The sequence below is a fragment of the Rhea pennata genome, chromosome 2, assembly GCF_028389875.1.
Source record: "Rhea pennata isolate bPtePen1 chromosome 2, bPtePen1.pri, whole genome shotgun sequence".
Lineage (NCBI taxonomy): Eukaryota > Metazoa > Chordata > Aves > Rheiformes > Rheidae > Rhea > Rhea pennata.
The window spans coordinates 45,289,985-45,317,373 of record NC_084664.1 but is presented as its reverse complement, the minus strand read 5'-3'; the positions used below and the strand labels follow the sequence as shown (position 1 = coordinate 45,317,373).

General features: G+C 41.0%; 1 protein-coding gene across 1 annotated transcript in view; it reads right to left on the bottom strand.

Annotated features, from left to right (window-relative positions):
• The window catches only part of TGFBR2 (transforming growth factor beta receptor 2), a 62,812-nt gene that overhangs the window by 18,054 nt on the left and 17,369 nt on the right, over nucleotides 1-27,389 (bottom strand). The window contains exons 2-4 of the mRNA XM_062569360.1: nucleotides 15,404-15,575; nucleotides 13,683-13,873; nucleotides 772-1,571 (exon numbers count right to left, since the gene is read on the bottom strand). Coding sequence (XP_062425344.1) covers nucleotides 772-1,571; nucleotides 13,683-13,873; nucleotides 15,404-15,575 — 1,163 coding nt within the window. The remainder of the gene's footprint in view (nucleotides 1-771; nucleotides 1,572-13,682; nucleotides 13,874-15,403; nucleotides 15,576-27,389) is intronic.

The window sequence follows — 27,389 nt, the reverse complement described above, 5'->3', positions numbered from 1 at the left end:
TTGTGAACCTATGTATAATTATACATGGTAATTAATTAGAGATTAACTCACTTAATACATGGTCTGAATTTATAGCACAGGAGTTATCATCAAAAGAGACAATATTTAGAGATGCACTTGAAATATATCATTTTCAAAATATTCATAAACATCCTCCTGGCAACCTTATAAAATAGATGAGTATTATCCATGTAACTTAGTTGAAAAGGCAACAACAGGGCAACTATTTCTATTTGACATTCTTGCATTTGTTTGCATGTGGATAAAGTACCATAATCTTAAACAGGCTTATTTGTGGCCTTTTAAAGTGATTGTCTATCTCTCCATGTATCTGCTCACTCCTCTTGGGGACAGAGGACTGACCTCACATATGCTGAGGTACACCAGAAGTGGGTCCACTCACACAAAGTGGTAGCACAGGTAGGTCTGGAAGCTCTAGCACAACATCACAATGTGAAGTATATCCTTGCCTTTTGCGTGTGTGCATGGCATCCGCATCACAAACCCATATGCACTTCAGTGTAAATGTGTACAGAGGATGGTTTCACTATGTATGCATACGGATCTATGATTATAACAAAACCTTTGATCACACTGCTGTCACTGTTCTAATATTAAGTTTAGAGTTTCTTTCTTTATAAACAGTCACATTTATTTCTAACATTTTTAAACAGGTAAGGCAGCATGGGGTTTACTTTCCTCTCTTCTCCCCAGCAGCTAACTCACCAACTGGTGTAACACACACACATCTCTTCAAATTTTTAAACCTACCTGTCCACTGTTAGCCAAGTCATCCACGGACAGAGAAGGATCCAGCCTCAGGGATAACCCAAAGTCACAGAGACAGCAAGTTAAATCATTTTTCACGAGGATGTTGGAGCTCTTTAGGTCTCTGTGCACAATAGGTGTTTTGGGACGACCACAGGGTGTGTGATCACTGTGCAGATGGGCAATCCCTCGGGCCAAGGACCCACCCAGTTTCCAGAGGTCCTCCCAGCTGATAATGTGCCGCGTGAGGTATTCCTGCAAGTTCCCTCTAGCATGGAAGGCAGTGATCAACCAATACTGTTTACCAAGATCTGTCTTGCGCTCCTCTGCTGTCAGGAATTGGAGGATATTCTCATGTTTGAGGTTTACATCTGAAAAAATGTCTTTTTCCGTTTTCCAGGAGGCATATTCTTCATAGGGGAAGATCTTGACTGCCACGGTTTCATACTGCTCGGATGTATTTTGCTTCAGTTTGGCTTTATACACTTCAGCAAACCTTCCTTTGCCAACAACAATGTCCAACTCAATGGGCAGCAATTCCGTGTTGTGGTTGATGTTGTTGGCACAAGTAGAGCTGATATCTGAGCGGTCATCATCTAACATAATGGCACAAACATCACTGCAGTCCTTATGCTTCCTGGGCTTAACATTCTTCTCCCATGCCTTGTTGAGCTTCCTCTTCTTATGAGTGCGGTAGGCATAAAATATAACAATCACAGCAACAGAAATCACCAGCAATGGCACAAGACTTATGATTGTGACTTTGGAAATTTCATCTTTCTCCTCTGGTTTATGGGGGTTCTCTGTAAAGGAAAACAGAAGGAAGGCATGGTTCAAGTTCATACATTAAATGATATCTTAGCTTTATGTATTTAGGAGGCTGTCAGTAATCTACAATCTGACTTTTATCCAAAGCACAATTCATGATTTCCTCCACTAACAATAAGTAATAAAAATGATCACTAGTTTCTTACCTCCAAATGCTGTTTTGTGAAGAGGCCTCCACTTACCAGCACTTCAAAGTCTACTTATTTTGTAAGAAGCCAGAATAGAATGAGCAAGAAACTAACATAATTTAACAGCTTTGTTCTTCTCTCAGGCTCTTATGTATTATGGGTGAAACCTTCACTTTCCTGAACCTGACAGCCAAAGTATTCTGTGCTTACTTTGGCAATGTATTCTTGACAAATATGCCTCTTTAACCAGTAATTACTAGAAAACATTATTTTTTTTTAAGAGGAATTGAATTGATAAATAAATAGACAATGCAGCACGTGAATTCCCACTTGCCCAGTTACCACTCCAAATCCAGCGTATTTTGGAAGGATCAGCCCTATGACATCTTCAGCGAGTTTGTACATGCACAACTACTTCACGCTAACACTCAGGCACACTACCTATACACACACATCTGAAAAGCATTCTCATACTTAGATGTATGTGAAAGATTTGCTAGAATAAATTCAGATGCTTGTATGAACACAGGTGTTTGAATCCTGCAGGCATAGTCAGGCATGTTTGCCACATCTGAGAATTATCACACCATGTATTTTCTGTACAGATTTCTGTAACTGAAAATACCTTGTGTGTCATTTGCTGGTTGTACACTGGCTGCCACATTGCAAAATAGTAGGTGGTTCAGTGCAAACACCATAGTGCAGTCTATAACATATTCTTAGGGGACCAACCATAAGGCACAAGAGTGCGTGCTGTCCTCTCACCTCTGTAGCTGACCCTTCATGCAAAAAACTAAGAAACTAAGTTATCACTGCTTATACAAAAATAGTTTTCTTCTGAAAGTAAATTAGGGAGGAACAGAGTTTATTTTACGATGCTTTAGTGGATTTCTGTACCTGATTTGATTGAGCCCATGGAAATGCAGTCTCCTAGCCCATTTCTTCCTTTAAGTCAGTGCAAATGGACTATATTATCTTTCTGGGGGGAGGGAGAGGATTGATTGGAAGAGGTCCTAGGGGTCTAATCTGAAGGAACTAAAACAACTGAAGCAGTAACAAAAGTTAAGCAAGTGGCTCGTGTTGGCAGCATGACACACTGGGGGGATCATTACAGCAATGTCATTGACTCAGGTTCTGCATATCAGGCCAAATAAGTCAATACAAAAAAGAAAAATATAATAAGCTCTGAGGGAAAGTAGCCACTAACAACATGAGACAAAAGTCTCCGTTTCCCCTAATCTGTGCAGGAGAAAAGCTTCTCAAAAAGAAGGTGAACCATGCTGAAAGGGATGGGGGGAAAAGAGTTTACAATCAGAACGAGCAGCACCTCTGACCCTCCAGTTTCACGAGTAATCACTTTCTACACTAGGAACAGAGTCAGTTGGCAAGCAGCAGGGGCCATCAGCCATTCAAAGGGAGGTGACAGGACACCTGAAGAGCACATTCTCTACTTGGAAGAAGGCATGAATTCTGAACCAGGATTTGCTTCCTCTGTTTGAAAGGTTCATCAATCAGATGTACAGCAAGTAACTCAATTCTCACCTCTCTGATAGGATTTCAAGGAAGAGAAAGTGTCTTTCTAGCACTGACATTCCTATCTAGCACAGGTAAGCAGCATTCCTTAATAGTACCCCTCTTCACCTATAAAGAGATGTATTTACTTTTACTTATGCAAATGAAACTTTAAAGCTCAAAACCAGATCAAGCCTTCTCCCACACCTGTGCAAATCACTTATCATTTTTCTCAAGTAATTTACCTTGGCACCAAATGTTAGTAACATGCCTAACTTTAAAAGTTCATCACGGATTAGCTGTTTTCCTTCTGCTTCTCAACATGTTCAAGAGGAGCAAACCTCCAGATTATGTGCAGCTCTTACTGGAGGAATATAGGAAGTCCCATGCCACTGCTAGTAAACAGCAGTTTTAGATTGCTTTTTCCTGTGTGCATTCTTTGTTCTCAGAAAACCTGCTTTGTAAAGATCTAGGGGAACACCCTGAAGTGGACAGCTGATCGTTTCACTAGAATGGCTCTGTTCTGGAGATTCGGCTGCAAGCAGGCCACAGTTTTGTGAACGCAACTGTGATCTGTAACAATCAGATAAGGTAGTTTTGATGAGCATGTTTCGGGTTCTGTTGCTTTTTTTTTGTTGTTTTTTTCTCCTGACCACAGCCAAGAATGCTTAATTTAGACTCTGCTGTTAGAACTGAACGATAGGTCACCTGCATCATGTGCTGTAACTGTTAACAGAGATTAGCAGGCCATTTTAGGGAACTCTAAGCCCCTTTTCTTTGCCATACAGCTGCAATATGCAGTTCAGATATTTGAAATGTAGATGTCTTTCTAAATGAGGGAGAAAAAAATCCCAGATTTATTAGCTGTCTTTCAAATTTCTTTTCATGAGTCCAGGCACCTGGGTGAACATGCAGATCTAATTAAGAAGAAAGAAACTGGCCCAGAGCCTCCACTTGATGACTGTTACGGCTACCCTGCCTGCCTGAGGGTCTCTGGCCATTTCTGTTAAGTTTGAGTGCAGCCTGTATCACTTTGACCTAAAACTGAGTATTCTCCAGCAGACTTTAGAGACCCTTTGGCTCTTTCTCTTCTTGCATAAGAGAAAGCTCTGCCTGTGGTACAGGGGGATTTCTGGTGGGTGGGAGAAACTTGATGTTGCAAATGTCACTTGAAAAAGAATGAAAAAAAAAAGGAAATGTAATCAAAACAGAGGCTGAGCAGTTTGGCCACTTCCCCTGAGCCCTGTATTGTCCTCCAGTCCTGCTGCAAAGTGACACATCCGCTTTGGCAGGGGCCTTTGGAGGAAGTAGGCAGGAAAGGGGTGAAAAGCGTATGGCTGCACATCCTGCCCAGCGGGGACGAAGTGTGTGCTCATTCTCAGTTTTGTCCCAATCAAAGCTTAGGGAGTGCAGGAACGAGCACCAAACAGGGAGAACTGAGAGTCAGGATTTCCGGTGCTGAGCCTCGAGCTCAGAAAGAAGGGGCTGAGCTGCCTGCCAACAGGATTAAGGGAGACAGAGGCAGCACAGAGCTGGTGCCACTGATGGCTGGTCCAAGCAAACACAGCTGTAACTGCTTATGATTTTGATCACTGATTTGACCAAAACAGTATCAGCCTTTCCAGTACAGCTGAGGCTGGAGCACTTCTCAGATGAACCAACATACAAAGTCAGGGTAGGATCAAAATTGAGAGTGTATCTATATGTTTGCATAGTGGCTAGTCGACATTTCCTGGTTTGACAGGAGGAAGCTAAGAATAAATTTGCTCATTTGTTTACAGATAAGCGACTATTAATCAAAACTCATAATTTTGTAAATGCAGTCTCCTCTTTTTGAACACCCTTATGAGCAAAACACAGCTGAACAGGCAGGCAAGGGAATGGTTAAATAAAATAACCTTTCAGATTCTGCAAACATGTTCCTAAATAACTTTCCCCACCCAGAACTATTATTCAGACAGGTCAGTCCTTCTCAAACTTCAAAAGAGCCTATGAAAATAGCATAACAATAGAGAAGTCTAGCTAAAAGAAAGCTTCCTGTAGGTGGTTCAAACTATGCACAAGTCATCTGCACAACCCTTAGCACTACTTAAGCCTTATGCACTCAGGTGCTGAGGAAAATAGAAACCCTGTACAAATCCTGTTCAGTTAGGAATCTTCAAAGCACATCATCAACTTGCCTGTCAATTCTTGAGGTTGGACTTTGTGCCTTTGATTGAACTTTGGTATCACTGAACTTTGGAAACAAGAAATAAAGCAATGCCAAAAAAATTGGCACTGATGCTTTAATGTACAGGGCAGCACAAATGCACAGCTAGTACTAACAGGACTGCTTTAATGCTGTTTGCTGCTCGTGCTGTTTTTCAGGTTGCTGTCTATCATCTGCTAGTCAAAGCCACATAGCAGAGCAAGAATACATTCCATATTATCAGAAATCACATTACACATATCAATATTGATGTATTGCAAGCTTAATGTCTACTGTCTTAAAAACCTCGAGAAACACAGTCACAAAATATGGGCCAGAACCTGGCCTGTGATCCAGTTATTTTGCAAGCTCCTAAGACACAAAGCAGCCCTTTGAGCTGACTGAAGGACAACAACTCCGTTTTGCAGCAATTCTGAGGTTTCAAAGTTTGGTTTCAATGCCACACTGGAACGAAAACTAAAACCTTTTGAATGTTTTTGCATAAACAGAATTCTGTTCAAATGTTGCGATTTGGCAAGAGATGTGAGTATTTAATCCTCAACAGTGAGAGGACTAGTCTGGGGTATGGGAGCTCCAAGTTCAAGTCCTACTTTGTTTGATTCAGGGAAGAGCTTTTCATCTCTGATTATTCTGAATTAGGCAAAATGTGAGTTGAAACCATGAGTGCTTGCTGATTTCTGGGCAAGCCACTCGTAAATAAAATATGAAAGAGTCTGTCTCTCTCGTGCTACTGTCTTGATGAAAACTAATTCCACAAAATATTTCAACTCCAGTGAAATAAAAATTCATAGACTCTCACCAGCTGTTTGGGTTAACTTAGTTTATCTACTTAGAAGAATCACCAAGTGATGAAGAAAGTCTGTAATTGACTCCCTCCTGTTCCTTCCTGATTTTGGTCTTAGAATTAAACTGGTTTGGAATTATTTAGCAAAGCATCTTCAGTTGGGAAATATTCCTATCCTTTAACCAGAAACCCTTCCTTCAGGGACAAAAGAGGGAATGAGGTTTGCTCCAACCTTTATGTTTAAAAATTTCTCCTAATTTTGGGGGAATTAGTTTTCGGATGAGGGAGTTCATTGTTTTTACCCTTTGTGCACTTTTTCTTTAGGAAAATGGTTGACTTGACACAAGATACTTGAAAATAATTAAATTCAAATGCTGCACCTTGAACTCACCTGTATTTTTTTCATGGCAGTTCATTTAAAAAATTTTAATTTTCCATCCTTGCTTGAGAGTAAGATTTTTTTTTCAACTTAACATTTTTGTGAGGCAGAAAATCAGTTCTTCCCCTCCCTCAGCTCTTTGCTGAGCCATATGATGCAGTAGATTATTAGACTTCAAAACCAGAGGGTATGATTAACTATCTCTACCTTGCTCCTCAGTGGAAAACAAGCCATAGCATTTCTTTTAAATTTTCCTGAAAGTGAAATTCATGCAGTCAGTTCCTGAATTTGACTTTTTTTTGAACTAGCTAAATCTAGACTATCAAGATTAGTAACCTACATTTTATCTACAAGTCTCCATCTTTTAATTTAAAGAGGATACTGCCAAGGTACCCAATAGCTCAATGGCAGTATCTGCTGAAGCAGCCCTTGGAGAGGCACTAGCACCAGTAATTGACAGATCTATTTGGGCTGCTTTAGGGGCTCAGAATTAGAAAAGCAACCAGGCAAAGTCATCTCTAGAGCCTGTTTCTAAAGCACCACCACCCTCGTGGCTCAGAATTTTGGCCCAAGGATGCTTGCTCAAAGGTGTGGGAACTCATTTTCTTGGCCTTTTGGTTATTCACCAGCCTGGAACATTGCTAAGCAGTCAGCATTCAACTTGCAGACCGGTGCTCAGCCCTCAGAGCCCTTAATGCAGTGCAGTGCTCAGTTCTACCACATAACCTCTTCTCCTGAGAGATGGGCAGGCAGCAGTATGAGCAGTTTTGGATAGCAGCGGTACACTTGTGGTTGCTCTCCACTGGGGGACAACAGCTGTGTCCTCGGCACGAGACTGTCTATGTCGGGGTGATCAGGGCTTGGGCATCTCGATTATGCCCAGGGAGGATCCCCAGTTACATGACCCAGTTACATGATGTAAGAGTCATGCATATGCATCTGTCACCTGATGAGAATGGCTGCATCTTAGTCATGTCATGGGGACAGCAGGGCAAGAGATTTGATTGCCTCTGGATGGCCTACTTTAGTGGAAAGGCTGGGCACCAATGATGCAATGGATATTTAATCTATTGTAAGAATAATTTTTGTTTCAGCTGATTGCCAAGTATGCTATATAGCACTCTGGAGGTTTAAGAAACTGCTAGGCTCTAAGACAGAACAAATAGTTTGCTCCTGTTTTTTTTTCCTTTACTGCTGTCTAGAAAGTATAATTCTTTGGTTTTCTGGCACAGCACTCTTTCTTTAAAATATCCCGCCCCTGGTTGCCTTTCCTTCTTATCTCCCCCATTCTAATAGGTCACTTAAATGGGTGTGTATACAGTATGTCTCGCATTCTGACATTTGTAGCTCAGTTCTTCTCCTCAGTGATATGAAAACCAACATGATCTAATTTTACATGATGTAGCTGTGTTTCTGTGATACATGCCTCAGTTACACAACTCAGTGTCTCCTGCTGTTTGCTAGTGGTTTTCTGGAACAAATCAATCTCTCCAGCTTCAATATGTTCCAACAGATGCCACACATTAACCACTATTTTTATGCTCAGCCCGAGTTTCACCCCTCCAACCTTTCCCAAAATATTATGTTGCCAGTGTTAGTTACAGTTTGTTTCTGTCTGTAATTATTAAAGTCTCTTCCATGACAACCTGATAAAAGGTTGGCCAAATTCCCACACTTATTAAGCTCACAAGTGATGCAAATTGTAACAAATATGCCAACCAAACTCTAAGAGAACTGCCTAGCTTGTTTTTACATAAATCTGTAACTGAGCTCTGCATGGTTATTTTCCTAGGAAGCACACAATAAAAATAAAACAGAGCAAAACAAAAAATTGGCTTCTTTTGCCTCTTTCCCTTCTATTTCCTTTCTATCCCACTAAGTGAATCAGACACTCAGTGTTAGGCAGCCTCTCCTTTGGTTACATACAGCTGCAGGCTTTGGGTGGGTCTCTGTGGCTGCAAATACCTAAGAGAAAACATTGCGAACAATGCCAATATACAAGCAGTGAGAGGCTCTGTGCAACATTATGTAATGCTACTGACCTCTTTTACGGGGCAGCGGGAAGACAGTTACCTTCTGAACATGTTAGTTGGACAACAGAAAAACACATTAATGAAAGTCTTTGTTAAAATCCGCTTGGATGTAGTCCAGCTGTAATCATGTCCCTTCTGCTGTTCCTTGAGCACTGGACAACTCATCGCATGAGTATTTATGGCCTGGCGGCTGTTTGTGCACAGGTCTTAAGTCTGCTCTTAAGTCTGAGATCCTTCTATGTAGTCAAGTAAAAATCACTAAAGCTTTGACTCTAGCAAGGAGAGGAAGAGGAGAGAAAGGAAGGAAAAGACAGGGGCAACATGTTAGAGACAAGCAAGAGATACCAAGTTAAGGAAACTCTAAAACGTTACCAATACTTTGCTGCAATCTCTGCACGGGACAAAGTGTGGTGGAGGCATGCCCGGGGTCCTTCGGGGAGCCGAACAATACCGCGTCTCCCAGGTAACAGCCACAACCGTACACAATGAGTAATCACAGCACTTGACACACAGCTAATCCACAGGCTGTAATTTGTTCAGGCAAATGATTCAGGAAACAGCCAGAACTGATTAATCAAATACTTACCTCTCTTACACTCTCAATTAACAAACTTAGGAAAACTATGATCCATGTACAGATTGTTAGCAGCCCAACACCCTCCCCTCCTCCAACACACTTCCCCAAACAGCTTCATCCCCATGAACTCCTGCTGACCAGTTAAGTCATCTCTGTCACTGAAGTTTTGCTATTTTAAGGCAACTGCTTGGATGACTCAGGCAACCATTAAAACTCATCTATACAGTGGCTACTAAAGATTTCTTCCATGCTATGACATGATGGAGTGGGAATGCCCAAAACAAGGATTTAATCTTGCAGTACATGAGGAATAAAGACAGTCTACCTGAATATTCCCACTGACGCCTACTTGCAAACTGCACGGAGATTTGGATGACATAGCAAGCCAAGTGAAAATGAAAAATGGTCACCATGTAAAAAAACCAAAACTAAAACCATAATGAAATAACTCTAGAAGAGCTGGGCTATAGATCTGCAGTGCATTTCCAACTCTCTGCATTTTTACTTGGGTTTGAACTGGATGTCCAGGATAACAACTGCATGTACAATGACAACAGCACACATGATCCTGCGGTTTAAGGGATCTGATTTTTTTGTCTGTAATCTCCAGTGCGGAGGTCACCCTTTCATATGCATCTGAATGAATGTGTCTGAATAAGGCTGGACAAAATGAAAGAGCTGCACTGGTAACAGGCAGATTATGTGTAACACTGCATAACCTGCAGGTATCCCATTTCCTATGCTATAGTGAGGGCGACTTGTCATCTCTGCCCATGGAGAACACGTCAGACACAAGGCTGGAAAGAGCACAGTCCTCTTCCTTTGCATAACAAGCCTTGATCTCAGCCAACTAGTTTAGGATTGTAATTAAAACAAAACAATAATAATAAAAAAAAGTTTTTTAGTGATTTGTCAGGTTCCCACTGGTTGATGAATAAAGGCTGGGAGATGATGTAGCAAGGGGAACACTGAGGAACCAAACTGGCCAAACACCAGGAGAAGCCTGGCATTGTGCAAACAGCTAGAGACAGCTTTGGTTCTTCACAACAAGTTAAAAGAAGAGACTATAAGAAGAAAATGCAAAAAGTTTTGTATGGAAGAACCACCAGACACTATGATTCAGGAAACAGCCAGAACTGATTAATCAAATACTTACCTCTCTTTCTTACACTCTCAATTAACAAACTTAGGAAAACTATGATCCTAAGTTTGGATCATAGTTCAGTCCTGGTAGTTCAGTCCTGCACTCATCTTTTCCATGACAGGAGGACAAGGCCTCTGTATCTGCCACCTAGCCAACATCTCCCTAGCCAGCCAGCGCTTTTATCCCCCTCTTTCTTGGCTAATCTTTTCCTGTGTTTTTACTCTGTGGCTTTGCCTTCTGGTAACATTGACATTAGACATTTGAATAAATAATAATTAAAACAGATTGGTATTGAGTTTTGCTGTCAGAAGCATTTTTCCACCACAGGGGTGTAAGTTGTTTGCCAGTCACCCACAATTATGTTTGGCAAAAACCAGACGGATTGAAAAATAAACAGGGTAGCCAAATTTACAATGGCTACCTGTCTCTGGATATTATTTCCCTGAGAACTACAGAACATTGTTTGGAACAGCCATGCACAAAATATTTTCCACTAACTGCTTGTGGCCTGATATGCCAGTGATCAGAGTCAGCGCCAGAAGTCCCCCAACGCAGCGGAATTACAGGCATATTTAGGTGCATGTCTAATCTGAGTGTATCTTGTTTATTTTGCAGATTGGCAACTTAAATGAAAGTCCATATGAGAAACAGACTTTTGATTTGGATGTAACCACTTCAAATATTTCCAAAGCCACTCTTTACGTGAGTCACAATACCTCACACTACCCAAAATCTTTAGATGTTTATGTCTAAACATGGAGTCAGGAGGTTTACCTTTCACCATCAGAGACTGATACATGCTGACAGAGGCATAAAGCATTTCTTTTATAAGCAACAGCAGCTCAGCTGCGACTCACTGGAATGTCGTGACTAACCTCTGCTGGAAATCAGAACCTGTTGCTTCACCCACACTTTTATTTTTTACCTCAGCAACACTAGGAACAAAATAAATCTAATTTGTCTTAAATGTGCATCCAGAGGGACGAAGAACTAGAACTCTGATCATTTATAGCAATAGCCACAAAGGAAAGGTGAAAGAATACAACCTTTCCTATTGTCTCAATTTCTGCTAATAAGTGAGTACAATCCCACTTCGATCAGGCCTTCTGAGACCAGCTTTTGTCCGCTATTCCTAAACAGAAAAGACGTGCTAAAACTCAACAAAAATCTTTATTTTGGGGTACAACTAGAGAGAAAAAAATGCAAGAACAATGTACAGAATAGATCTGGATGACAGTCATTCTAAAGGCAAAATTATTACAGGCTATTATCTAGTTGTCTGGAGGAGCCGTGGACCAGCTGGCTGTGATGTTCTGCTCAAAGTTAAACACAGACAGGAAACCGCATGTCTGATACTGTAAAAATCGTTTGTCTTCCTGCCATGGCTAAGCAGGCAAGCAACCCAAAGGGGCTGTTTTCGTTTAGAAGTAACACTAATCCACAACAATAAAATAGCAATGGCAAAGCCTCAATCTCCCCCCTCCCCTTCAGAGTTAAGGCATGTGTTTGTGAATGAACTGGAAATGTTACAACTGAAGCTTTACATTGCTTCAATTTTTGTCTGCAGTTATTCAGTTACTACGTGTGAATGCAGAGCACAGCTTTCATGATTCACCTACAGTGCTAACAGCACATGACCTGGAAGGAAAAGCTAAATTTACCCAAGGAGTGAAAGGAATCAGATTAACAAGGCCAGATTTTCATTTACACTACAGATCGTTTTAGGCTGCTTTGGCAGTGTGAGGGGACTGCAGAGGAGATGGGAATGAAGGCACTTAATGTTGGATTTATGGAATGGATCTCATAAACATAAGCACAGAAGACACATTTGACGGACGGATTACATTCAGCAATATAGCCCCAGGAGAAACTGCCGTTACATGACTAATTTATAACAAATTAGCCCAAATCCACAAGGGTGTGGTTAGCTTTGTATAGAAACTCCAAATGGCTGATAGACAGTAAGATTTTTTCACTGGGAACATGTTCCCTTTGATAAAATCAAGGCAATCTGTTAGAATTAGGTCCTGGGTTTACTGCCTGTGCTCACAACAGTAATTGAATTTATTTCAGCTTTGTTAAAGTCCACCTGAGTAAGAGCTGGTCATGCAACCACGGATCAGGTTGTCAGGTTTCAAATTAAGCTTGGGGAGGGGAGGAGAAAGAGGTAAGGAGGTGGCACTAGATAGGGACAGCCTGGGCCAATGGAGTAAAGACTCTTTAGCTTGCCCTTGTCTAATCTCATATGATTTTGCAATCTAAACTAGTCAGCCTCCTTGGAGGGCTGAGAACTATTCATGGAATTCTTCACCTTAGCCTCAGTGCAGTTGTGCATCATGTTTCCCAAAAGTGGAAATACTATCCCAATCTTTTGTTATCCCCCCCTTGCTATATCCTTTTCCTGAGGAACTTACAGGTGGTAGGCATGGGTGCAGTGTGCCACACTCATTTAGAAGTGTGTGCACACAAAGCTCACCACAGAAGATCTCACACTTGCCCTGGGAAACCTGATGGAGTCTCAGGCAAAGATTTACAGTGGGATCTAGCTGGTGGGAGAAAAGAAAGTGAGGTGTGTGCATGTACATACACACGCATCTGTGTGTGCAGCCCAAGGTAGGCAGGAGCTGTACACAATTATGCTGCCTTTACTATATTTGTAGTGGTCACTACAGGCATTCATGAACCAGAATGGGGACAGGTTCCCTGGTTACACATTTGTGAGTCAATCTGTGCTCAGATTTGACCAGTATAATTGAATTCAAATACACCACCCTGAGCTGTAACAAGAATGAGGTGGCTTATCCAGCATCAAAGGAAACTTCTAGGTACTTCATTCCCATCACAGAACAAGAAAGTGCAGAAGCTGACTTTAAATGCACACTCTATTAAGTTAATTAGTAGGAACTGATCTGTATATACAGGTGCTATGATACGGCAATAGAGCCTCCTAGAAAAGGCTAAATCTTAAATATGGCATTTGCCTCTTGTTTGTGTATTATAGTGCAATTTGCCAATGCTGCACTTTGGTGTGTCAGTAACACAACTTTAGGCAGGTTGCTTTCACGATTAAAGCAACTTTTAAGTGCAGCATCTTGGGTCAAGTATCAAAAGTGCTTCAAAGAGACAGCCTGGCAAGAAGAAATATCCCCTAGAAACAGAAAAGAAAGATAGAGATTTTGTAGGACTCATAAGAGACCAAAGTATCCTCAGTCACTGGAAGTTTTTCACCAGAAACTACAACTCCAAAGTCCATTGGTAGGATAGGTTTTATATTGCCTGAAAGGCACAACACAGAAATGCAGTGAAAATTTTAAACCTACCTGGTGAAAAAATGAGCATGTCGTTGCATTCTTCCCCTGTACAGGAGCACATGAACATCAATCCTCCATCGTCCTTCTTTTCTTTCATTAGACATTTCTCTGAGCTGGAGTCATCCAACATGTGACCATAGAGAGTTTTCTGGGGATCATGGCATATTGTTTCTAATGTCTTATTTTCATCATTCTGTCTCCTAAAAATGAAAAGGAGAAAATTGAAATCAAAGAAAGAATATTTTACAAACAGAGCAGACAGGACCGTGCTTGGCTGAAATTTGCCTCTCTTCAGAACTCAAATGGGATTTAAAGAATTTTGTATGATTTTCTCTGGCTTTCCTGGACTCCTCTACACTGAGACATTTGTACAATGGCATTGCTACCCCTTTATCATGTTACACTAAGCTGCAATGAAGGTCTTTGAAAATCTCACCCCTAATCATTCAAGCTAATGCTCAATGAACTACTCTGAACCTCACAACATACTTTTGGTTTTTGTGGTCACTGTGCAGACAGTAAAAATCTGTGGGAAATTACGATAAAAACTGAATGATTTCCTCAAAATCCGAGGAATTTCTACTGTGTTGGATTTTTGTTTTGTTTTTTGAAGCCTACAATCAGCATAATTTCTGCACTGAATGAGTTAGCCTCAGCATTTTTATTTGAGGGAGAAAAAAAAAAGATAGGACTTGTGAAAACCAGAGTTGCCTGTCAGGGAAATATTTATAGCTTAAAATCTGGCCCACATTCCCAGGTTTTGTTGTAGTCCACATGTAGATTATCTTTCATTGACAAAGGACACAGACAGGAAGAGCAATTTAAATACAGTTCTCAACTCACTTGTCTTCTGGATAATTTGGCATGAATCATTCAGAAGTACCTTAAATTGCACTACAGCCACTTTGTGTGGCAATTACAAGCACTGAACGGTTACTCTTACAAACACTGAACACTTAAAAAAAGCAAAAAAACAAACCAAACCAAAAAAAGCTTTTCTGTAAATGGTTCTAATTATGCTCCTAACTCAGCAGTAATGTTGGAAATACTTAGTTCTTTTGCTTTTGTCTGATCATGAACCTCAAAAGGCTACTTTTGGTTTTCTTTGGTAGGATTGGCTTACTGTCTATGGGAGAGCAAAATCCTAGTTTTTAGACTGGAAGGCAAGTTTAAAGTCAAGAATCCCTAAAACATGTTATAAGTCATTTTCATATGCCTTTGATTTTTCAGAATCTAGGCATACAGTGTATAAAAGTTAATATTTTTAAACCAGAGACATTCCTCATTAAGAGAAAGCATTTCCACCTATAAATGGTAAATAAGGCTCTGGTGATAGATGTACATAATCTAGTTCGTTGTTAAACCTAGAGAGCACTACTTTTCTTCAGCAAATGCCACCATGATCTCCTCTGAGTCTCAGTTCTGTTTCTACTCTGAGTGCTGTGGGTGGATGCAGTTTAATGGTTTGAGCAAAAACAAGCCTCTTTTCCAATAACAGCATAAGCTGGAACAGAACTCCTTTAAAAAAAAGTTCCCCAGAACATTTCATATCTGAATTGTTGTTAACCTCAAGTAACTCTCAGTATGCTGAGCACAGATACAAGCTGGAAGTGAGACAGCAGAGCCTGGTGAGTTAGCAGGCATATTCTGAATATCACATCAAGGGAAGAACTAAGTAAGGATGGATGAGGGTGTGCTCCCCTCCTTGCCTTTATGAAGAAATAACTTACCATATAGCAACACAGACTTCATTATTATTCTCACAGATAGAAGTGATGTTGCAGTTGCTCTTGCATTCATGTTGGTTTAAGCAGGTTGTTACTTTAATGTCACAAAATTTGCATAGGTTTGGCATCTGGAATCCATTTTCCTTATCTCTGTCTACAGGTGACATAATTTCAGCTTACAGAGGGGAAAAAAGAGAGAGAGAGAAAAAGAGAGAGAAGGAAACTCATTAATAATGGTAAATTAACAGATTGTATGATTGCTCATTATGAAGGTAAGTTTGTCATCAGCAGCCCTCCCATCTTAAATTAGAATCTCTCTGATCTTGCCCAGCTACCAATTTCTTTGTAACAGGGAAAGTGCCACTTTGTCTAGACCAGGATAATCAAAGTGAATTTGCAAAGTTGAGTCAACTACTATTGAGTTCAGGGGGCACAGAAGTTGCTCTGTGATCTGCAGAATCAAGTTTGCTTTGAGTTCAGTCTGCACTGAGGACTGAGTCCTCTGCAGCTACCCGTCTGCATTACTCACAGGCAGAATACTGATCCCGTGTGCAGGATATTGCATCTTGCTCTGTGTACCACAATAACTGTAGATACCACAGTGCAAAGCCTGCTGGGAATGCATACGTGGTGGGTGACATCCTTATGATATGGCTCTTGATCGATCTCACAAACTTGTCTTCACCAACCTGAGGCAAAACCCTAATCTGATTACTGCTCACATCATAGAAAAACCTATAGCTGGGACTGACTGTCAGCTTAAGGTAGATGGTCTGCCAGAGGCTATGGATAAAACTCAAGTTGGAAATGCAATAGGGTATCTGTGCAGCAATGGGGCATCTGTGCAGCTCATGTAGACTGCTGCTAGACTGTTACGGGGCTGATTCAAGCAAACGTGCAATGAAAGCCTGCCTCGTGTAATCCTGCATTGACCCAACAGCTACATTTCCGCACCCAGGCGCTGAAGAACGTACTTGTTTTCTGGCTCCAAAAATGTCTTAGCACTCTCTCTCTGCTTCACTGTGGTAGCAGTAATGGAAGTTATTTATCCTAATGTATGACTATCAGGAAACATATTTTTAGTTCAAAAGCTATTTTCAAAAGCCAGCATGACTATAAGGAACAGAAAATGCCAACAAAACTTTTTTTCTAAAGCTAAAATGAATATGCAACTATCTGAAGTGGAGTAGACTGACTACAGCAGTTTCAATCTGATTCACTTTGTAATATATTTGGAAAAGTGGGTTGAGCCAATGTAAGGAGATGCTGGGCTTTATGTAGTATAATATTTTTCTGTAGCCAGCTGTGTGTTAAAACTATGTTCATGTTGTTCTAGATGGCTCCATGTTGCTAGTCAACCAAAAACAGGCAACCAGGGATTTGCAATTTTCCCCCTTTTCCTCCATTAGCTGAGAAATCAAACTTTTTTTCTTCTAGAACTTTATTATTTGCTACCATTAGAAATGTTTCATTGAAGGAACTAAATATACATGCTTTCTCCAGAAGGAAACAAAAAGATCATTGCTAACGTTTTCAATGGATTTCTGAGCCATTGTGAGGGACTGAGAGAAAAGTCTCTCTGTCCTGCCTCTTCCAGATCACAGGTTCTTCTTGTCACTAGCATGTTGTGGTACTGACCTAAGGTCTCTGTTCTTACTGTCATTTGTAATCAATGGCAAAACTCCCAACGATTTTAATGGTATAGAAGAAGCTCCTGCATGCCAGGGAGGGTTACGGTGATCTCACTAGGAGCACATACTAGGGTGCAGAAGCTGGTAGTATGTTACAGGCTGGATGAATTTTAAGCCTGAGGTAAAGATTTCTTCTCCTTAATTATTTTTCTTCCAGTAATTCCTAGAAGTGATGTATAAGAACAAAGCCTCATTGAAGTAGGTGTGGTAGGAACTCAAAAGGTCTTGAATCTAATACTGTATAAAATATATATTAATAAATTCATTATGATGGTAATTGCTCCTCTCTTTTGCATAGTACCTCCTATTGACCAGATGTTCAAGAGACAATGATAGCTATATTCATTTAGCTAGTTCACACTAATGATCAAACATCTTGATAGAGTGGGCCTGTCCCTGCACCCTGTAAGAGACAATCTATGGTCTTAAAAACCTGGACAAGCAATAGAGACAAGTACTAAGGAGACATTGCTTTCAAAGATGAGCACAGAGATTGACTCACCCAAGCTCACACGGGGCAGCTCCTATGTCTACACCACACAACTGAGCACAGTTAAGAGCCACCTGGTGCTCAGATTGGATGTACTTTAGCTAATGCGTACGCTGAGCTAATGCGTCTCTGTGTTTCACTGTGCAGCTGTAGCAGCACCCTGCGTGTCTATCTCAGACATTGCCCATTCCACTTTGGCCCCCTCAACACTTAGGATAGGCGCATGATCCTCACAAATGATGCAAAAGTTACTCCTCCACCTCATAAAAGGGCTTCTTCATTAGGGTCTGATACCACAGTAGAAAACTGTCCAGCTAATCCAAACCATCTGCAGAGATTAAGTATCGTCCTGTTACATGATTAGTTTTGATTTGAATGAGGTTAACTTGGGAAGAGCTAACCAAATGTAGACAACTTGAGCCAAAGTCTACAAGAAAGCAGGTCCCTAGGTGACCGCTTTGAGTCCACTATGTTGACACGCAGGACTCATTTTTATGTTGTCCCCAGCCATGTCAGGTTCTGCCAAGACTCACCCACTGGAACAAACAGATGAAAATATGTTTGGACCGCTTCCAAGGAGGGATCTCCAAACCAAACAACTTGATTCAAAAAAACCAATCGCTAGCTGGGAAGCAGCAATCCACTGCAAAGTCACAAACTTAAGTTTCTAAGTCAAGAAGTTACTTTTAATGCTATCAATAGTACTCAGCAAAATGCTGAGTAGTTAGGGCCAGTTAATTTCTAAACAGGTTAAACTAAGGGCAAAAGTTAATGGTATTTAGGACTTCCAGAACTAATTGCACTTGAATTGTCCCCAAAAATTCTCCTAATAAAAGCTGACAAGTCATTGCCTCTTTTCTCATTTCTCTGGCAGTTCAAGGTACATGGGTGAACTGTCCAGGTGTACAAACCTTTTTCCACACTTCAGCATCTGATTTAGATTAAGAGTGCAGTTTACTTTCCTTGATACTGTCGTATTGCTCCAGCAGGTGTTGATGTGTTCTTTGTTACTTCAGCTCTGCTCTGCCCACTCTGACAACTCAGGTATCCAGTTAGTTCCAAACTAAGTGGGTTAAAGCCAAGTTTCACTTTCTCCTATAAGGCTGTTACTAAAATGGGACTTGTCAATCTCTGAAAAGGGCCTGAGATGAAATCCAGAACCAGATGTGAACAACATCAGTACTGTCATCACAGCCTGCTACCAGAATCTGAACACTTAGAAATCAAGGAAAGACAAGTCTGTTTCCAAGTCACATGAACACAGACCTGTCTCTAATCAATTGAAATCTTGCCTGGAAAATGACAAGTTGGTAGGGCTCTTCCCTGAGGAGGTGGATCCTCTGCTGGGCCCACAAGCCCTTCTCTAAAACTACTTGACTACTTTATTGCCTAGTTCACACCATACCAGCCAACTCTTCAAGGCTTTCTCTTATTCAGGTGATCAAGGTCCCTTAAACATTTTGGACAAAAGCAATCTTCAATGTGCATAAATCAGATTGCGCAGTGTAATGGGAAAAACAACTGAGAAACCCAGATTTCCATGCCTGCAGGAAGTCATTCTAAAATGTGTGTGCTTGTTTCCTGAAATGTGAGTTTTGTCATCTACTCTCTAACGTAGAGATGTAATGTCTCTCTTCTTATTTGGATGTGTACGAGAAGACTAATTTTAGCTTTCCTTGCTTCTTTGTCCAGGAACTGGGCTCCAAATAAAAGAAAGTGGTTTCTTGGCTACGAACCTTTCAACCAGTCAGTTCAGCATAAATCAGTCACCCTGGTTAAAATGCTAGCAACATGCAAGCCAACACCTGAGTTTTACGTTATGGAAGAGACACCAAAGCAGCCACACAGGAAATACCAACTCCATGGTTTCTGGTGGAGTCAGGCTTGTGGGACAACACTTTTACTCCATGGTTCACCTCTTACTTACGGCTTCTGAAAGTCCTATAAACAGTATGCCTCACCCAAAGCCTATTGACTGTCTTGAAGTTGTTTGCTTTGTGTCTGTTGTTTGTAAATGTGTAACTTTCATTGAGACCTCAGGCTATAGTTTACATTTCTCATATTTGTTTAGCATCATTACAGGACTCTCAACAGCCAACAACATTCAAATAAAGCCAAAACTAACATGCTGTCTTTTTTTTAGCGTATCTACAACGAAAAACTTTATGTATGTCTTAGGATGGATTTAAGAAATATTGGCCAATCTCTCTCACTCCTACCTGGTAAAATACGATTACTACATTTCTCTTCTCTCAACCAGTGCCAAATATATACACACAAAATAGCAATGCTGAGCAGAGAGACCCCATATCTTCCAAAAAGCACAGTTCCAGGATGCCACGTCTAAATTGTCATTGACTGAATTGCACCATAGCAGCTCTGAAGAAAGTCCAAGCTGTATTACCTTCTCCCCCAACAGAGACACGCTAAGCTTTGCCAGGAACAGTACATGCATACGGCATTCTTTCTACTGTGCCTCCCACTTTAGTATATAATCTACAATCTCAGTAGAACTTCAGTGACCTACTGATGAGGTCACTAGCAGCAGCACACAAACAAATACAGGTTCTGATGCAAAAGCAACATTCTTAGCCTTCCAGAAATGCCTTCCAAGTATTGATGATTCAACTTCAGGAGAGAGGGAGGCAAGGAAAAGGAGTGATCTGAGCTTTGCATTTAAGACCAGGAAAGATCCTGATGATCGTTCTTAATTCCATTGATTATGTTCCATGCAATAATACATGGAAGAAAAGATAGCACCATAACCAACCCGAAGAATTTTAAAAAAATCACAAAATGACAAGACTAGACAGATCATAGAAATAGTAAAATAATAATAATAATAATAACAATAATAATAATAATAATAATAATAAAACAACAACTGCTGGGATTGTCCTTTATTTGCTGCTGCTCTCTGGACAGTTAGGGTACATCTGAGTCATGTTTTGAAGCTTTGGCCACAAGCAGGAGGGTTGGAAACTTACTGTCTGACTTGCAAAAATGAAAAATGTTTTTTAAGAAAAAACACACACAGGAATCTAGGAGCCTGAGCTTGAAAAAAATGTCAACTCTCACGCGATTCATGATAAAATCACAGGAGCTGGTAACATTGCAGATCACCTCGTAACTCCCATAGCAACATCACCAGGGCAATCCTACAAAACAAAACTTTCAAGTTTTCATTTACAGTTCACAATTCTGAGTTCAATGCCATCATGAGTTGAAATGGAGTGTTACTGTAAGAGAGAGAGCAACTCAGCTCTCTAAGTATAGGCACCTAGTGCCATTTTGGACACAAGGCATCTGAAACATCCTCACAGACCCACAGGAGACCTGCTCCCATGTAACATTCAGGTGAAGGTGAGACGAGATACTTGAGGGTGTCTAACCAGCACTTTATACCCATGTTTGACATCAGAATCCTATCAAGTGTACTCCAATGAAAACTATATCATCATGGTAATTATTCGATTTAAAAAAATGAGAGATGAAAAATAAACTAAAAACATTTTTTGTTTTTTAATTAAAAATCTGAAGTTAAATTAAATAGGAACTCCTACATATGCAAAGTACATATAATCTTATATACAAATTATTACATCTGTACTACTGTCTGTTGGAAATTAGCTTATACTTTTTCCCATTTAGAATGCCCTCAGTAATTGCTATGGAGTTGTCACTTTTGACACAAGCCTTAACAAGACAGTTCTTTCAGCAGATGCCTGGAATTGCCATTTGGGATGTAAAATATGTAGGAAAATTGATGGATAAATGCTAATTAATTTAGCATAACTGTTTTGTTCTTTCTGATATTCCTAAATGTAGGTCTGAGTAAAAGGTCTCCCTGCCTTCATGAATGTCATCGTCACCGGTGTCTGACACCACAATTCACTGGTTTGGAATTCATTATGTCATAAAAAGAATGTAGCAAAATCCATGGGGAACAGGCAAGAGCAGATGAACTCTCTTTTCTGAAAATATTTCTAATATTGCACTGAAAAGGGAAGAAAATCACCAGGCCTCATGACATAAATAGCACTCTTTGAACAGACCGTTCTTCCTCTGTGTTTATGACTTGGAGAATCAGTGTGTAGATACTCATATATTCAGGACAATGACCCATTGTTCTGATCCACCAGCCTGAACTGCACTGCAGCTAGAGCGCCACAAAGGGTGTAATGATCTAGCACTCTAAGACTTACTTGGACATCTTCCACAGGCTTTATCAGGAAAAATTTCAAGGCCAAAATGAACAGGACAGCTCACCTTGCTTTCAACTTTTTTTTTTTTTTTAAGCTCTGACTATGGGGATAGAGCATTTGATATCTTGTGTGATCAAGCCATGGATTAAAGCCTGCTCTGCAAACATTTCACACCTGTTGACAGTAGAAGGCAATGGGAAAATGGTGTACCATTGAGAATGCACCGGAGTGCTCATCTGGAGATGAGGCTTCAGTCATCCTTCAATGCATCCTTTGGCCCTATCTATCCCAACGTTCTTGAGAATGAATGAAGTAGTTACTACCTAGTGCAGAGGATCATGTTTAGTGACACAGCTACCAGAGGAATGAGATTGTGAAACTTCTTGGTTTTTATGAGGCCACCTTCATTATCAAACCTTCTTAATTATCAAGCCTGTATCAGCCATTAGCAGCCATTGCTTAACACTTGGGATAGATTCACATAGTTTGTGCTGTCTTGGACCACGTTTTGGGCTGCAGTCCTGCATCTCAACTATGGTTTACCCCAACAGAACTAACATGAGGAAAGGAATTTCACAAGCATTTCCTTTAAGATTAAAAGCAGTGATTATCAGAGTGCTGAGACAGCCTCCTTAAAGCCAAACAGGAGCAATAATTTATGCACAACTAAAATGCATCAGAGGAAAATAGGTTACATTAATGTTTAGCTCACCAGATATTTAGCTGTCTCTGCAGCAGAGACACCAGTCCTGGAGCTTCTTTTGCAGACTGTATGATACAGGTTGAGGCAGAGAGAGGGTCATGAATCACTGACAACACCCTGGTCAGCCCCTAGCAACTTCCCTCTTTCCTTGGAAGGCTTTTTTACCTCATGGGTTTCCTTTTGATCTTCAGCCTTCCGGCCTAGCATAACAGCTGCCTTAGTCAGTGGAGCCTGATTTTGTCTGCAAAGTGGTTGGGACCATTGTATTGCTTTCCCGTCCCATCAAACTTAATCGAGGCTCTGCAGAGAATAAAGACCAAAGTAACTGCCTTTCCACGGGCGTACTTCTTTGTGAAGTACTTGGAAGAGAGGCAGGTCACCGCTCTTGCCTATTATGTAACTAGTCTTGCCTGTCATGTTAGAAAAGGATTCGTCACACCTATCAAATGGCACCAATTCAACAAGACACTCACACAGCTCCCAGGCCTGGGATCCATCTATTACAGAGAAGCCCCTATGAGGCAGGGGGAAAAAACAGTCAGGTGGGGCCTACAGGCCTTCAAAACTATTTATGTGGACTAAGGCCTACTCTTTAGCCATGGCTGAGAAGACTACTCGGAAATAAGACAGCAGACCAGATGAGCTGTTCTGAAAAGCCAGATCGAGCCAGAAGTCATTTGGCCACCCCAGCTTAGTGAAGGAAAGCCAAAGCAGAACCGGTTCTCAAGGGGAAAGCATTCAAAAGCCACATGGACTGCACTGAAATGTAGGAAACCACTGCTGCCAACCTGTAGGCAGGCAGGGAGTGGGGGAATTTTTGTACAGAGACAAAAGGAAAAGGGGCAGGAGTTAGAAAACTTCATTTAACTCCTCTCTGCAGTGGAAATGTTTGTCTTTTAACAGCATGTGGAACTGGCAAAATTTTGCTTGAGGGATTGCTGCAGGCACTGACACAGAGACAGAATCCAACCTGACAAGAATGAGGGGGAGGGAAGGAACTAGAGAAAGTAAGGGAGGGAACAGACTACCAAGTCGGAGCTCTTGAAGATAAAACTCATTCCTCTATTTAAAGCATTAAAATAACACTATTTTTATCCACTACTTCCAGACTGAGCTAATGTTGGCAGTTTTCATCATGGGCTTCATTCTTCTCACTCTTATGGGGCATGGTACTAAACTGCCTCAAACATACCTGAGCTAGCTGTCCTCAGTGAAACTCCTGACCGACATTAGTGCTGGTGCGAGGAGTATCAAGCCCAGCACTTAAAATGAAATGTGAATGCATTTTGAAAACAGGGAATAAAAATAATATTATTGTGATGCTTCAAATAATGAAATAGAGTTTCATCTGCAGATTTTTAACTTACTGCTCTCTTTCACATTTTCAGGTCACTGTTTTGCACTCCATGGTAGCCCATGAAAAGAGAACAAAAGAATACTGTACCCAGGCAAAACAGCTGGAAAAAAAGCTAAATGATGGCTTCCCATAGGGCACTCAAAGGGACCTTTCATCTTCTCCTAACTGTGACCTGCAGCCTCCCTAACACAGATGGTAAACAGCATGCAGTGCTAAAGAACCGTATGTGATATAACATGAAGATCGATTTATTCAACTACGACTACAGGGTCTAGCTTTTTCTGCATAATGCATTAAGGCTGGAATTTACTGGAAGCTGTCTTTGGTAGTTAACTCCTTGTTGACTTCAGATGCACAGCAAATATCCAGTACAGCGAAGCTCAGCTGGTCCACAAGTTTAGGGAAAAAAAAGTTTTCCTCCTTTGCTGGAATAAGCCTAATTTCTGGTTTAGGACTGACATTTGCACAACTAATTCTGACCTGTCCATGGAAAAGGCATATCCTGCAACTTCACCTCCTTTTGCATTCCTGCCTGCACAGTGAAAGCTGCCATTACTTCACTTCAAACAGAGCTGAAAGACTATAAACACTTTAGGTTTGCACAAATGCTATTTTTTCAACTAAGACACTCTGAAAATAGCAGACATTCAAGTTTTAAACACTTCTTTCTATGATAGAGAAATAAGCAAAGATTTTGCATGATAAGAGAGTTTCTGTGGTAAAACAAACAAATAACATTTAAAACATTTACAAGTAAGAACACTTTTGACTCAGAAAAACCCAAAGGTGCCTCCACTCTCAGCTACAGACTCTCAGCAGAAAAAAAACCATATGTGTGAATCTTCTAACTAGGTTGAATGGAGTTTCTGAATCCATCCTTCCTCTACTTTTAGCTATTTAAGAAAGCTTGCTTACTAAAACATGTCTCTCTCCATTCCTGCCCCCTCAGCAGTCACACCACCACCAGCAGCTTTTTTAAAGTATGAGAGGGCTTTTCATTTTTCACAATGACTTTGGAAAGGGTGAATCATGTGTCTTGAAGGAGGCACATTTTTTCCCCAAGATCTTAATTGGTATTTCTTCCCTTTCTCTCTCCACTACAACAGCAATGAGGAACATCCACATTAAAAACAGTTATCCCATCCTATTTTCAAGGGTTGGCTATTTCTTAAACTTCCAATTTCCAACCTTAAAATTCAGGAATTCAGTAATTTTTAGGCCATTCTGCAACAGTGTTACAAGCTATTTCTGTTAGCCATGAGGTATTCTATAGAGACATGTTCTGGCTCTGCAATTTATGTGTATGGCTACTGAACGCAGTCAGCACCATGCACAAACTCGAAACTCCACAAGATCATGAACAATCATATTCTTAAAATATCAGCACTGCTTATGTGAAAGCATCACTTCATTATTAGCAGTACTAAGCATCTGACTTGTGATACCTGCTTAATGCAAATTCAAATAGATCTCCATTGCCTTATTTCTAGCAGTATCCTTACTCCCAGAAATCCTAGTAGTATCCTTACTCTTAATCCAGAAAAGTCTTGAAGCCTATGACACAGGGCAAGCAATTACATCTGCTGCTAAAATTTTGGGTAGCAGAACATATTAGGATCTACTCCAGGGGCTGAGGCCAACTTCAAGAGAGTTATGAGCTTCCTGCCACACAGTACTGCCAATCCCCTCCTTCCTTCTTGCAGGGAATTGCAGCTGTGGTACCAGTAACTGCCAGCTTTGGTGGGCATTTGGTTCTGCTCCTACTACTCAGGAACCCAGAAAGAGCACTGTCTTGCCCATTTGCCACCCAGATCCACACAGATGGAGCCTTGCCCTTGGCTCCCACAGAATAACTGAGAGGCAAAGCCGCACGGTAATCAAAAATAGCAACACACTTGTACAGCCAAACACTCAGAAGCGACACTCTCGCACAGCTTTTATCATATTTAGTGCCTGGCCTTGTCATGCTCAACTGTCCAAACTGCTTTCAGTAACTAAGTGCTGGCCTGGTCTCCTCACCACACATCAGTTTAGCTGATTTAATTAAAGGGGTGTTGCAGCTTTGTGTGTGGACTTTCACATCAGTTTAAACCTCACTTACCTCAGTTTAGGTTATTTTTGTAATGAGTACAACCAGTGTCAGAACTGAGAATTGTCACATACAAAGTTGCTGTGGTTTGACACACAAAGCTGCTTTAGAATCAACTACAAGTTGAAGACATCTGAATTCTGAATGTACGAAGAACTTATATAATGTTACTTGACCATCTGCAGCATTCTCTACAGGTTCGATAGGAGAAAATCATCTCTTCTAATGCAAAATGGAGTAATTTAAAGACTGACTGCTATGCTGACAGCATGAAGCAACTCAGAGAGCCAAAAGCCAGATCTTTCCTAAAGGGCCTCCTGAGACTGCAGTTCTGTTGTGAAATATATGCCCAAAGGACTCTAGTGTACCCAAAAAAACAGACTAACATGAGTTAAATGTAGAAGAAGCTGAGCAAATAATAATTTTCAAAAGCACTACCAGACACTGCTCACTCAAAGAGACTGCAGGCACTTGCAAATCCTCGCTGGTCTCAGGGAAGAGCCTCCAGGAAAGGTCATGAAACGTGTTAGCTGAGGGGGAGATTTTTGTTTGTTTTTTAAAGCAGAGAAAATGAAGCACAAACGTTAAGACTGTGACAAATCATGCAAAACAGGAAATTTAAAGCTAAGGCTGACTCCTCCAGGTCCCCCTCGATACAACTAAGTTGCTCTGTGACTCAGAAAAAGTATCACCCTTATCATTGCCATTTCATGTCTTTTTTCTTCATTTTATTTGTTTTTAGTAATATCCCCTGAAAATTACTGTCATGCTTCCTGGAAAGATTTTGGAAGGCGAAAGGCCATACTCATCTCCCCCACCTTTGATGGGCTTTGAACAGTATGAAGCATGCTGGCTGCATTTTCCGTGGGCCCAGTGCCCTTCCGAAGGGCCCCTGCCCAGCACAGCTTTCCAGAGCCCTCAGCAGAGCACTCCTTTGGGGATCTCACCACAGAGCCTCCTGCACACTCGCAGATCATTTCTGACATCTTACTCTTAGTGTCATGCCAGTGTCATGCAAGGAGGTGCGCGTTTTGAGAACACTTGTTTCTCTCTCAGAGAAATCTTCTGACCATTTTAAGAAAAATGACTAATTTGTTTCTTGCGCATTGTGAACACGAAAGATCAGCCTTTTTCCCTTTCTCTCTGGTGAGCCCATACTGAAAGCATCTGCACAAACAGCATCAGTCAGCAGAGAGAAGCAGTCCTGTCCCTCGCCCTGCCCTGCTCCGGTTGTTGTCTCTGTACTTTCTCCTCCCTTGCAGAGCACAAGATTTCTTGGGTTAGACTGGGGGTCTGATTTGCTTTAATATTCACCTGACCAGACCTCCTCCCCCTCCAACAGCCAACTTGAAACCAGAGCAGTTCTCCAATCCAGACTAAACACTTCCAATAAAAAAAAGGTAGTGTGAAGAGTGGGAAGCCATGGCTAAAGTAAAGCAGGACTACATATCTCA